General features: G+C 34.0%; 1 protein-coding gene across 1 annotated transcript; it reads left to right on the top strand.

Annotated features, from left to right (window-relative positions):
* The first annotated feature begins 7,048 nt into the window (after nucleotides 1-7,048).
* On the top strand, nucleotides 7,049-12,336 carry LOC114191637 (bromodomain-containing protein 4). Its single transcript, XM_028080939.1, has 3 exons — nucleotides 7,049-7,548; nucleotides 7,670-8,402; nucleotides 10,968-12,336. Exons 1-3 carry the CDS (start codon nucleotides 7,166-7,168, stop codon nucleotides 12,045-12,047), a joined length of 2,196 nt encoding a protein of 731 aa, XP_027936740.1. The 5' UTR covers nucleotides 7,049-7,165; the 3' UTR covers nucleotides 12,048-12,336.
* Nucleotides 12,337-13,586: the final 1,250 nt, after the last annotated feature.

The following is a 13,586-nucleotide window of genomic DNA, read 5'->3' as shown; positions in this document are numbered from 1 at the left end:
AACAAGTGGCTCGGCCACAACACTCTAGGAAGACAAGGAAAAGAAAACTACTAAGACAAAACAAAGATTACCTAAAGACAAGCAAGCAAAGCTCAAAAAAAACAAGAAAGTTTAACTTCTAAGGAAACTTGTTTTTAAAGACAAAACTTGAACAAGACTAAAACAATGAAAAGCACTTTTAAGGACTCTATGGAAAGAATTTGAACAAGCCAAGATTATACCTCAAATTATGCATACACCATGAAAGATCATAACCAAGTCAAAGCATGGAACTAATTTGCCAATATCACCCAAAATCCAAGTATAAATTTTGGTAGCATAACACCTAGTAAAAATGACCAAATGGATTCACCAAGCATTGTAAAAGCTCTCGGCCAAACTGTTTTTGGTCTTGAAAACACTTTTTCTTTTCAAAACTAGGTACTTAAAATGATAAGAAGGATGTTTTAGGGTGTCTTGAACACTTAGTTCCTTAAAATTAGGTCAAAATCAATTTCAAGGAGCATACAACAACACACGGCATAGATCTCATGCAATAGTTCAAAAACATAGAAACAAGAACAAGAAAACTCAAAGAAGCATATGACAAGAGACTCAAGCAAAAGTTAGACACATTTAGAGACTCAACATGACATACACAAAGACACAAACATGTAGCTATCATGCATTTAAACTCATGGATTTGAGGCTCAAAGAGTAAGCATCAAAAGACATGTTATCCAACCACATTTAGGAGCAAAGTAGTCACAAAACCGAAGCCAAAATTGCCACAACATAACCTGAAAACGTTGTTTTTCGTATTCTCAGCAGCTCTGACCTTTGCTGACTCATTTGATCATAACTCTCTCCACAGAACTCCAAATGCGTTAATTCTTTTTTTGTTGGAAACTAGACTCACAGAGCTTTCTTTTGATATAAAGAACGTTACTTTTGGACCACTGAGCTAGCTGCAGTATTTTTTTCAAAAACGCACACGTTGCTGCCAGCACTGTTTTTATGTGGACCATTCAAAGATAGCTACACAAGACAAGGTTAGAACATGAAAACACCATATTCAAGGACAACCAAAGCTCTAGATACCAAATGATGAAGGATTATCTTGTTCCCTTTTAGAGTTATAAATATGGTGAAGTTGTTTAAGAAAGCTTTTTGAAAATTCCCACTGGACATTAAGATAGCATGCTATCTAGATGTGAAGGTTCATTTCTCAAGCTCATGAAAGGAAGAAGAGAGTTGGATTCAAGCTTAAACACACACGGCAATAACAACACTAAAGAGCAAAATGAAAGAAGAAACAATAAAAATGGAAAGCATAGAAGATAAAGAATGGAAGAAGCACGTCACTCATAGGGGGGATCTAAGCCAACCAAGCCCTAGAGATGAGTGATGGTGCCGCCACTTGCAAGCAAGATAAGGCAAAGGTGAGTTCACTTCTAGGAAGGAGAGCTCACGAAAATTTAAAGGTTGAAACACAATAGTTTAGAAACAAAATGATCAACCCTTTTACAAGACAAGGAGCACCCTTTAAATAGGAGTTCATAGGGGTCCTTTAGCAAATACAAAAACATGAAAAAGGATTAACTAGCAAACCCTAAACCTAATGTGAGAGTGAGTCTTGGCCAAGTGAAGGAAGATGATTGGTGGAGGCATTCCCATGAGGATTCTAGGCCAAAAGAGGAAGGAGACCAAGTGACCTTTTAAGGCATAAACCACAAAGGCAAAAGGAGACAAGGTACATGTCTACTTTTGCTTTTGCTTTATGCTTTTTGCTTTCCTCTCTCTTCCACTTCATCCAAGTGCTCCAATCACCAAGTGCCACCTAGCCATGCTCTACTTTCTCTTAATTACCTACAAAACAAGACAAACAAGGATTAGCATGTTGGTTTAAGTTAATCTAATCTTGGTCAAAGGTCAACTTTGGATCAAAGTCAACAAGTCAACCAAAATAAATCAACTAGAAACCAACTTAGGGAATTCAAACTAAAGTAATGCAAAACAAAGATAAAGGTGATGGAATAGAAGACTCCCCTCTAGACATGCTTCTAGTGATCCTTCCTGATGGAGCTTCTAAGGAGGTGGTCATGCCTTCATCATTCTTTGCTAATACGTGCACTCTCTCTTATCTTCTTTTTCTTTTCTTTTTTTCACTAATCCTTTGTTCACCATGGTCTCCTCTCTACTTTTTTTTCTCCCTTTCTTTCATTATCTGTTTTAGTATTTATAGAGGTGAAGTAATCATTGCTTTTAGTTTAAATTAAACTAAGTTTTGCGGTATGGTTTCTCATTTAGCTGCTTATAAATTATTTTTGAAAGATATTTTACGTTCTTTTTATCACCACAATAACTCCTTATGTCAACAAGTGTCTCTACCTTTACGCTAATATTTATTATTATTTTTCATATAAAAACAAGAATGATTTATATGTATCCTAAGTACAACGGCCATATTCTTTTGCAATTAATGTAGTTTATCCGTTAAGATTCTGCAATCAATATTATTATTATTATTATATATAATTTTTTTATAGTTATTTATATTATTATCATTACTCAGTTTAATGATTAACTAACAAATATATATATATATATATATATATATATATATATATATATATTTTATAACTAATAAAAATTAGTTTATTATAATTATTTAACCAAATTTTGATTCTATGAATATTTATAATATTTATATTTATATGTTCATAATTTATTAGATTAGATATAACATACATGAAAAATAATGTATCATAAAATTTTAGGTATTAATATATCGAAAACATTGTGGTATAAATTTTGAGATGTTACATGTTATTACTGAGCACTAGCTTATATTGTATTATGCTTTGATGATTTTCATTATCTACGGTTTTGTGATCTTCCAATTTATGTTTTTCATGTAAATATTGGTGTGATTCAAGGTTTAAAGTGATAATAATGTAATGATTTTTGTGAAGGAAACCCTATTTTATGTGGGTGATGCATTGATGAAAATATATGCATATGAGTAATAATTTATAAGGGGGAGATGTTCATTTATATTTAAATTGGGAATTTATGATTTGGAATGAAAGTTCTACTTTTAGGAAGAGATTTTAAGGTTGATAGAAATGCTTTATTACTTTGCATGCTATGTTTTGCTTTCATGGCCATTTCTTTCCTAAGGAGGAAGGATATGGTAAGTTTGTTAGTGTTATGCATTGACTAGTGACACCCTTTCCTTATACTCTACTAGACTTACAAAGTCATGTAGAGGACAAGATCTATGTGGTGAAAAGTGTAGGAGATCCTTATAGTTGGTCTTGGGGACGTGGATTCCATTTCTTTTAAGCTATAGAGAATTAACCATGTCACGGGGAGAGGGAAACCAGGTTCTATTACTTATATGTAACACTTGAGGTTTTAAAGATTTTTATTTCACTTGATGATAGTGCACGACTTCTGGAGTCTAAGTCAATGCATAAATTCAGATATCAAGTCTAGTATTATTTGTCTTAGGTGTCTATGAATGATAGACATGTTAAAGTGAGCCAACCCGGTTCACACGGGTTGGCTCACCACGAGCCGAATTGAAAATGAGTGAATCCAACCTGGCTCACCTTATGGTGAGCTAGAAATTTCGCAACTCGACTCAACCCACCACGGATTGGTGGGTTAAGTGGGTTGGCTCACCAACCCACATAAAAAAAATATTTATGTATTTATTTTTAAATATTCGAATATTTAAATAATTTTTAAGAAACTCATGACATGACAATCAAAGTAAAATCTAAAACCAATTTCTTCATCATGCTCACCACCAATATATGATGAATTGTTTCCAAGAAAGTGTCCACATAGTTCAAAAAAACATGGTTAATATTACACATTTTCTGCCATGATATTCAACAAAATATAAATAAAAAACTACACATTTTTTTGTTGTCATGCTAATTTAGAAAAAATTGTTTATAAGACAGTTGCTTGAGTAATTTACTATAAAATTAAAGTATCAACGTATATAACTTGACAATCAAATTAATTAAACATTCAAACTATTCAAATATTATTAAATAACATTCTAGCATTTAAAAATATGAAATTGTGAACCTATATAATTAGGGGTAGTAAATAATTATTAAAAAAATTTTAAAAAAATTGTAAAAAAATGTTGGTGGGTTAAGTGGGTCAGGTTGAGTTCAACTCACTTTAAAAAAAAAAACTATTTTTTTCTCAACCTAATCCGGCTCATCACGGGTTTGAGTCAGATTAACTCATAAATTGAAATCCATTTTGATATCTTTAATGAATGATTTGATAATTGGATCATTAAATGTTATGTTTTGAATTGGTTAAGATATTAAGTGATAAAATGTCTATGTATGTTCATGTTTGCATTAGCTTACCCTCCTTTGTTGTTTGTGTCTGTTTCTTCTTTTACAATGACCGCCTTTATGGCATGAGCATATGAGGTTATAGGTGGAGGTGATTCTGGTTAGTAGATTGAGGGTTGTGTTTGAAGTATCAGGTTTTTTAACGATATACATAGATATAGAGTATGGTGTAGTTCCTAGATTTTGTTATATTGTATAAAAGTTTGACTTTTATATATATATATATATATATATATATATATATAATTTTATTTTTTTAAATTTTAAAGACTGAAAGGATTGTAACTGCACCATATTGATATATTTGTGTATTATTTTTTCATCCATAACTTGCTTAAAATCTTAATTTGTAACCGTGTAATTATAAATCTTTGGGATGTTACAAAATGTCTCATGGAAGTATAAGACTTTGTCTTCATTGGAAAGATTGGAAAGAATGGAAAGAAGTGAAGTGAAAAACATATGAAGAGAACAAAAAAAAAATGAAAAGTGTAATTATTTAAATGGAGAGAGAAAAGAAGTGAAGAGAGTTACGTAAAAAGATTATATATGATTGATGTAGTATTGTTTTATTAATATATCTAGAAATGAATTTAAAAAATTGATGTAAAAAATAAATTTTAAAAATATAAATTAGAGATAAAATATGTTTTTATTTAAAATAAAAAAATATTATAAAATTTAATAAAGAAAAAATATTTTCTTAAATAATAACATTAAAATAAATTACTTTAAAATTATAAAGTTTAAATTAATCGGTTCTAGTTTATTTATGATTTTAATATTTTTCATTTCAATTATTTTTAAAATTATAAAATTTAAATTAATTAGTTATATTTTATTTATGATTTTAATATTTTTTATTTCAATTATTTATCTAAAAAATGGTAATTACTAATAAAATGTTAGTATATATCCAATTTTCTTTCATATATATATATATAAGAAAATATTTTTTTTTTCTTTTCCAATACTATGAACTTTGTTTTTTTTAAGCATTTTTTAGTTCATAGTTATCAACAATTTTCCATCTTTAGAGATTTACATGCTTCTTTTTTTCTTTTTTTTCTTAAAAACTTAATCAACCTTGTATGATTATTTTCCTTTTAAGTTGTTTACGTTTTTTGAACCAATAGTTTCCTGTGTTAATTGAGAAGACTAATATCATCTGTCTTTCAACATAATTCATTACATGTACAATGTTTGGAATATTTGGATGCAAACAATAGACCAATGAACAAGTTTCATTGATATTGGTACTTGTTGAGATGGTTGACATTAGTACTTTATAGAAATGATGAGACTTAACACTAGCTATAGAGGGAAGATAAATTGGTGTAACAAAATTTTATTAATACTTTTTTCTTTAAATTTTTCAATCACTTGGACAATACAATAATTTTAACACAGATTCAATTGAACTTAAATTTACTTATAGTTTGAATCCAAATAACCTGAATTAAATTTTTCTACTTCACATGCAATATATATTTTTTGAAATCCTAATTCAAGAAATAACAAAACGGGTGTACAAAACTATTATACAAATATACCAAACCTAGGTCTTCAATGAGATTGGGAAAAGAGAAGTAATTAATGGTATCACTTTGAATAATGTGATAGAAATCCAAAAGATTTAAACTATGGAAAGAAAATTTTAATTAGTTTTATCAAGTAATATTCAATTAATAAGTTCTCCCTACAAAAATGTTCAATATATAACATTTTAAATTTTGGAGTGATCTTGAAAAACACTTCTTAAAGGCATAATTAGTTGATTTAAAAATGTATATGCAAAATAAGAGAGAAAACTGATTAGGATTTTTCAAAATATAAAGTTAATCCATTGATATAACTTATAATTGATTATTTATTATATTTAAGTTTTAATAATATAACCAATAACCAATAATCAATTATATATTTTAGGGTAGATAAAGCCTCCATAAACTGATTCATGGGTGCAAATGGGCTTGACAACATTAATGGCAATACAGTTTAATGAATTTAAGATTAAAAGAACACCTTTGTTTTAAAAACAATAACCAGAAGATGTGTTTTTTTCTTGATGTTATTAGGAAAGACAGAATCATGGAACTCAAAATTGTGTTTTACTTAAATTACAATAAGGGCTTTACATCCTTTCTTCTAAGTAGGTGAGATTGGGCCACTGCAGAGTACAGGAGCTACAAGAAAAAACCGAAAACGGGTCAAGAGTCCAATTTGGAGGAGAACCCGAAGCAGAAGGAGTGGGAGAAATTGGCTATTCAATTTTGAAGGGTCAGTGTCGGAAGAAGAAAGCAAAATTCAATTCAGTGCTTCATTCGAGTAATGTGCTGAGGATAAGTAAGGCCCGTGGAGCGAAGACGTTAGTGCACAGTGTTGGTTTGGTACGTTACAATTTCCAATCTCGAACCTTCACACACATAAAACACCACGCCACCACCACCACCACCATGCCCAAAAACCCCAGCTCCCAAGCCATGACATAATGAAGTTGAAAGTTTTTTCCCAACCTGAAGCCACAAACTGAAAGCGCAGGACGGCACACGAGAGGAGTTTGTTAGGAGGCTTAACCCATAGAAAAAGCAAGAAAAAAAAACCCTAATGGCTGCTTTTAATTTAATTTAATTAAAGTTAATTTAGTTTTTGAAAATAAATATTATTTAAAAATTAATAATAATTAAGAGATTGGATTTGAAGAGGGGTGAGAAGAGGAGGCGGGTGTTGGAAAGAGCCAGTTTATGGTTAAACCACAACATATTTTTCTTTTTCCTTCTTCTTTCTCGTAGCTTATGGAAAACCACCAAAACCACAAGGGAGAGGCAGAACCTGACAGAGAGAAGAACCAAAACCATAACCAAGCGTGGGGCACGTGGGAGGAGTTGTTGCTAGCGTTCGCTGTGAACCGCCATGGCTTCAAGGACTGGGACACCGTCGCCATGGAGGTTCAGTCGCGCGCCACGCGCCTCCTCGCCACGGCGCGCCACTGTGAGCAGAAATTTCACGATCTCAGCCGCCGATTCGCCGACCAATGCAACGACGGTGTTACGCCGCCGCAACAGAACGGCGAGGCCGCCGGGGACAACTCCGATCACGTCCCGTGGCTGGACGAATTGAGGAAACTCCGCGTCGCCGAGCTCCGCCGCGAGGTCCAGCGGCGCGACGATTCCATTTTGTAAATCTCCGAAATTCTCCTGATAATATTTTATTCTTTTTAGGTTTTAGATCTAATTTTACCTTTTTCTTTAATCTCTGTTTTTTAATGGTTCGTCTTTTTTTTTTTTTTTTATACCAAGGTCGCTGCAGTTGGAGGTGAAGAGACTGGAGGAGGAGAAAGAGAATGACGGTAAAGACGACGAGAAACCAGATCTGGCGGTTCCCGGCGAAGCACGTCCGGAAAACGACAAAACCGGCGGAGAAGTTGAGGAGGTTGGACCGGCGAATTCCGGACCGGAGAGAACCGCGAACGCTGACAAGATGTTGCCAACAACGGGCGACGAATCGGACCGGGAGAATCAGTCAGTTAACGAGTCTAACTCGACCGGTTCGAGGTTTGATAAAACCGGAGAAGGTGACGCAAAGTTAAGAGTCGAACCGGATCCGGTTCAGACCGGTTCAAAAGAAGCGGACCCGGTTGCGAGGAAGGGAAAACCGGTTGGGGAGGAATCAAATAACGGAAGCTACGATGCGTTGGCGAAGGTGCCAACGTGTGAGTCGGTGCCTCCGAGTGACGAGAGGAAGGTGGAGCAGGACGATGACTCGTCTGAGTTGCACGACTCAGTGGCTCACTCCGGGGAGGGAGGGACTAGGGAGAGCAGCGAGGTGCAGAGTTCAGCTAGCTTGACGCGGAGGAGGAAGACGCGGCGGAGAAAAGATGTTTCCGGCAGCGACGGTCGCGGAGGCGGTACCTCCACACCGCCTGAAAATGACGAGGTGGCTATGGTTAAATCAGAACCGTTGGTTGGAGTGTTGGAGTTGATCAAGGCGCACGAGCACAGTTCATTGTTCGAGCGCCGTCTTGAAAACCAGGTATTCCATCTACTCCTTTGCGTGGACAAAACCGGTATTTCACTCTCTTTCAAATTTTAAAAAATAATAATGATAATTTCATTCTTCTATTACTAAAAAAATTATTTTTTTAATACATGCATGCACGTTGAATATATACAAATTAATTTGTTCCTTAAATAATAATTAAATAAAAGAAATTAAGTGTTTTTTTTTTAAATAAGCAAAATTTAATTGCAAGCAAGGGTCTTAAAATCGTGACTGTCCAACGGAAGGGACCACTTCTGAAACAGATTGGTTTTTTATGGGTATGGAATTTGTGAATAAAAAAGAGCGAATCGATAATAAAAATCGAAAGAACGAGATATATTTTCAGTTTCATCATAAAAGAAAAAATGAGTGAGAGAATCCATTTCTAGTTTCTAGTTCTAGGGACTAAAGTTAGAGATTTGATTGTTTCTTACGGCCGAAAATGGTAGGTAAGCATGACACATGGCCGTGTTCGTATTGTTTCATGGCACTTATTTTAAGAAAGAGATCAATTTTTAATATAATTAATATGTGAGAAGGTAAAATTAATTACATTATTTGGATAAATAATTTTATAAATTTTTTTGTACACTCGTCCATTATTATGAACATAGGTAGTAGAATCTGTCGGGTCTCCCAGATGCGTCAAGTGTCTCAATGTGAAACATGCAAGTTTTTTTAGTTTGGAATATGTTTATTTTAACATCTCATTATCCCATGGCCTAAGGCCAATTTAATTTTCTCCCACGAGAAAATTACTTTATTTTAGACCCTAAGAGCTAGAAAGAAAATAAGTATCAATATTACCATATGCAGTTTTTGTGAGCCCAGTATTTGAGTGCAGCTGCATGCAACGTGCTGAAACTATTTTAGACCGAATCGCTATAAGCCCACTACTAGGAGAGCTTTTTGGGCTATATCCTATTTACTACGACCCAAAATAAACCACTTGACCAAGACCAAGTTTATTTTTAATTATTATTCTTGTTAAACTTTTCTTTTTCGTTCCCTTTTCTTGCGCCCATGCTTCGCGGTGGTGACGTGTTGGTTCACGAGTCGTAGTCATCCAACTGTGTCTTCTCTGAATATTAAATTTGGATGCTTTCTCTTTTCAAGAGTAAACGTGTTTATTGTAAGTTATTCTTGGCATTTTTCAATCACTGTTTACTTCTTTTTTCTTTCTAAACATCTATTTTCTTTTTCTATTATATATATATATATATATATATATATATATATATATCTATGAATAAGAATTTACAATAATAATTTTTTCGACAGAAAAAGTAATAATTTTGTAATGATATTTATGTTATTATGTACCTATCAACAGATAGAGGATTAGTTTTGTCATTGCTGTTTTCTCCTCATAACTGTTTTTTCGTTTCCATATTTTTTTTACCTATTTTATCTCTATTAATATTAATATCCTTATTAATATAAATTATTTTTAAAATTTTAATTAATTATCTACAGTATAACTTGTTGGGAATAGTCCAAGTGTGAGTCAAAAAGTCCTACATTGGATAGAAAAGACAAAGTTAAACACTATATAAGAATAAAGACCCATAACAACATTGTCTTAAGGTTTTGGTGTAGTGTAAAAGTGGTGTCTAAGGTCTTATATGTGTAAGACTAATGTCATATAACCATATGGAACCAAAATCTCTCAATGACCATAACTATGCCATGTTTATAACCATAACCTATATGAAATATATATAACCTATCATAACTATACTTATCTTTATTAATATGAATAAAATTATTATTTTCCTCTTTAAATTAAATAATTATTTTTTAAAATTTAATTAACTACCTAGAATAAAATCATAGAAAGTATTTATTTTCTATATTATGTTTTTAATGATTATGATAAAAAGTGGATATAGGATGGGCTTCTATTGTTAGATAAGAATGTTAATATAAACTAAGTTAATATCATCATGATATTATTATAAATAGTATTTCATTAAAAAACTGTAATCAATTTAATGCTCATTGTCTTATCGAATGTGAGGATTGGACGGGACGGGGAATGTTACCGTGTTGGCACTAAGCTGTTAATGTTTGGATTTTTAATAATAAAAAAGAAATTCTGTACGGTAGTGGAAATAGGAATGGGCCCTAGCTTTTTGTGCTCTTTCCCTCGTTGTTCCTGTGCTCACCCTTTCTCGTTGAAACAGCAAAAGCGCGGTCTTTCATGTGTGCGCCCTCTCATGGTTATTTTAAAGATTTTTTTATTGCTAAATATATCCCAAAAATTAATTGCAAGTAATCAAATGTTTTATCTATGTTATAATAATTCAATTTTTAATCTGACCAAACCGTTAGAGCTTAGAGACTCAGATATGTTTTATCCCTGTGTGGACAGTATTTGTACACGTGTGCTATAAAAAATAAGTATTTGTACATCTGCACGAAAAGTCCAATGATTTCGCAGGATAAAATACCCGTTTCGCATGTTAAAAATTTAACCTTGAATGGATACTAGATGTTGGTTCGTGCAATTATGACAATTTAGTGAACATATTCTGGTGTGGTCTCTTGTGGCAGCTGGAGTCTGACAGATACAAAGACATAGTGAAACAGCCACTGGACATGGAAACCATACAATTAAGAATCCAGAAAGGTCAGTATTCCTCGTGCATTAGTGCATTCTTCCGCGACCTCCTCCTCCTGTTCACCAACGCCACCGTCATATTCCCCCATGACTCGCCGGAGTCACAGGCGGCGCGGCAGCTGCATCGCCTTGTCACCGCCGAGATGAAGAACCACGCCCAAGCACAATCCGACCCTATCCCCCGGAAGAACGATTCACTCCCTCCAAACGTACCAGTAGCCAAACCAGATTCTCTCTTGTCCAAGAACAAAGCCTCTGGTCCCATATTGGTTTGCCGCAAACGCAGTTCAATGTCAGCGAAACCTTCCTCGACCACTTTTGGGCAAAAGAATAATGAGCAACCCATCTTCAACGACAAGAAGGAAAGGCCAGCTTCTGATTCAAAACCTCCCACGAAACCCTCTTCTTCTGATACAGACGAAGAGGAGCCTCCCAAGGCGAAGGAGAAGCCTGTGACTGGAGCGAGAAGCCTGAGAAGGAGCAACAAGAACCTCAACAATAAGAAACTTTCCTCTAACTCCACTCCTAAGGCGGGATCCTCCGGTAGCAAGCCATCGGAGAGTGTTAAGGCAGAGAAGAGCAAAGCAGAGGGAGGGCCAGAGAAGAAGAGGAGTGCTGCTGCTGATTTCTTGAAACGGATAAAGCGAAATACTTCGGTGGAAGCTGTGAAGGGTGGTGGGGCGGGTGGTGGAGGAGGAGGAAGTAGTAGCAGCAGCAAGGGAGGGGGAGGTGGGGGTGGTGTTAGTGGCAAAGAGCAGAAGAAAATGGTGAATAATGTAAAGGGAGGAGATAAAGGGAAAGAAAGGGCATCAAGGCATAGCGTTGGAGGGGGATCAGGGTCTGCGGATAAAAGAAATAAGAACACTGAGAACAACAGCTCTCAGTCGAAGAGGAGTGTTGGAAGACCTCCAAAGAAAGCAGCAGAGACAAATGCAGGAAGTTCAAAGCGTGGGAGGGAAACTAGTGCAAGTGCTGGCAAAGATAAGCGACCCAAGAAACGTTCCAAGAAATGATTCAAGTTTCATAGTTAGTCTCTCTTCTCCTTCCTCTGTATATTATTATTTATTATTATTATTATTATTATTATTATTTTATGTTCAAAGCATGGGTTTTTTTCTTTGTTTTTATACTGCTAATTTATTGATCAGCTGTAGCTTGTAGTGAGTTGGCCCGGTACATGTAACAGTATTTTGATTCGGTAAACCTTGTAACAACATTGTCCTTTCGCGGACTGCTTTTCTTGATTTTTTGGTTTAACAGGAAAGCATAGTCAGTGCCTGGTGCCTGTGCTCGTTTTGATCACCACTTTCTTTTTCGATAAACTCAATTGATGCAACCACGTAGGTTAGAGATAGCATAACCGCTTAAACTGTTAATTATCAATAACCAATATTGCTTGTATCTAATTAATAAAATTATAAATTGTTATATATTTATACTAGTAGTAGAAAATGTGTGTTGTGTGTGTCTCTATATATTTGGAATTTGTACCTCTCCCATATTTTAAATTCACAATTTGATAAAGTTATCTCTGGATTTTGAATCCCACTATCAATTTTTTATTCAACGGGCAACCCTATTTGTCAAAAGCTCATCCATTCCATCCTTCTCTTTCTTCTCTGTTTCCCAAAAGCCTCATGGATAAGATTTGAATCAAGCAACCACTCTCTAGCTCTCAAAAGGGCCACGTCTTGATACTCTCCACTTCACACACGGCTCAGGTCTTATTATTCACGAATTCTCTACTTTATGTTTCCATTTGAAAAAGCAAGAAATTAAAAAACATAAATGTTAAACCAGAATAGCAAAAGTAAGACTAAAAGAACAACTATAAAGAGATTATTAAAATGTAAATGGATGGAAATCAGTCAAATGACTCGAATTTTTTGAACGGAAGAATGGATAGATCTAAATTCAAGTAAATGAAATGCAATTGAAGTTAAAATAAAGCAGAACTGTATAAAGAATAAAAGTTGATAAGATAAAGGTGATACGATAGATAGTAATTGAAATTTTATTGCCCATCATCGCAGGTAGGGATGTCAACGGGTAGATAGGATATAAGTAGTAGTTAGTAGTAGTTCCTTCGTATTCTACCTGCTGGATAAATATTGGTTCCATACTTGTAGTTTATTTTTGAATGAAATATTAAAGAAATCACTAACTTCATCAATGTCCACATCTTACAACATTATATAAAGTTTCATGTTGTCCAATTTTAATCTAGAAGAGTCTGAAAACATAAGAAGTTCATTAAAAATTTCTAACAATCACTTAATTAAAGTATCTAAATAAAAGTGTTAATTTCATTACCTTCCATGTTGGTCCATAACTTGTCTCCGAGACATATCAATGACTCCACAATTTCTGGAAGTAATCTACTCCGATGTGGGGTAAGAATCTGACCACCATTACTGAATGAAATTACTGAATGAAGACTTTACTAATATATATATATATATATATATATATATATATATATATATATTGTAAATTAAAGTTTAGCGAGTACGTGTATCCACGGGTACGGATATTATGATATATGTACTCGC

The sequence above is a fragment of the Vigna unguiculata genome, chromosome 1 (assembly GCF_004118075.2).
Source record: "Vigna unguiculata cultivar IT97K-499-35 chromosome 1, ASM411807v1, whole genome shotgun sequence".
Taxonomy (NCBI): domain Eukaryota; kingdom Viridiplantae; phylum Streptophyta; class Magnoliopsida; order Fabales; family Fabaceae; genus Vigna; species Vigna unguiculata.
Note: the sequence above shows the minus strand (reverse complement) of the source record. Positions and strands in the feature narration are given on the sequence as shown.

What these genes read in the sequence shown, in the direction of transcription:
- LOC114191637 (XM_028080939.1), top strand. Translation starts at nt 7,166, where the DNA reads ATGGAAAACCACCAAAACCACAAGGGAGAGGCAGAACCTGACAGAGAG. An exon ending in CGGCGCGACGATTCCATTTT is followed by an intron (nt 7,549 to 7,669) that starts GTAAATCTCCGA and finishes TTTTATACCAAG; the next exon opens with GTCGCTGCAGTTGGAGGTGA. An exon ending in AGCGCCGTCTTGAAAACCAG is followed by an intron (nt 8,403 to 10,967) that starts GTATTCCATCTA and finishes CTCTTGTGGCAG; the next exon opens with CTGGAGTCTGACAGATACAA.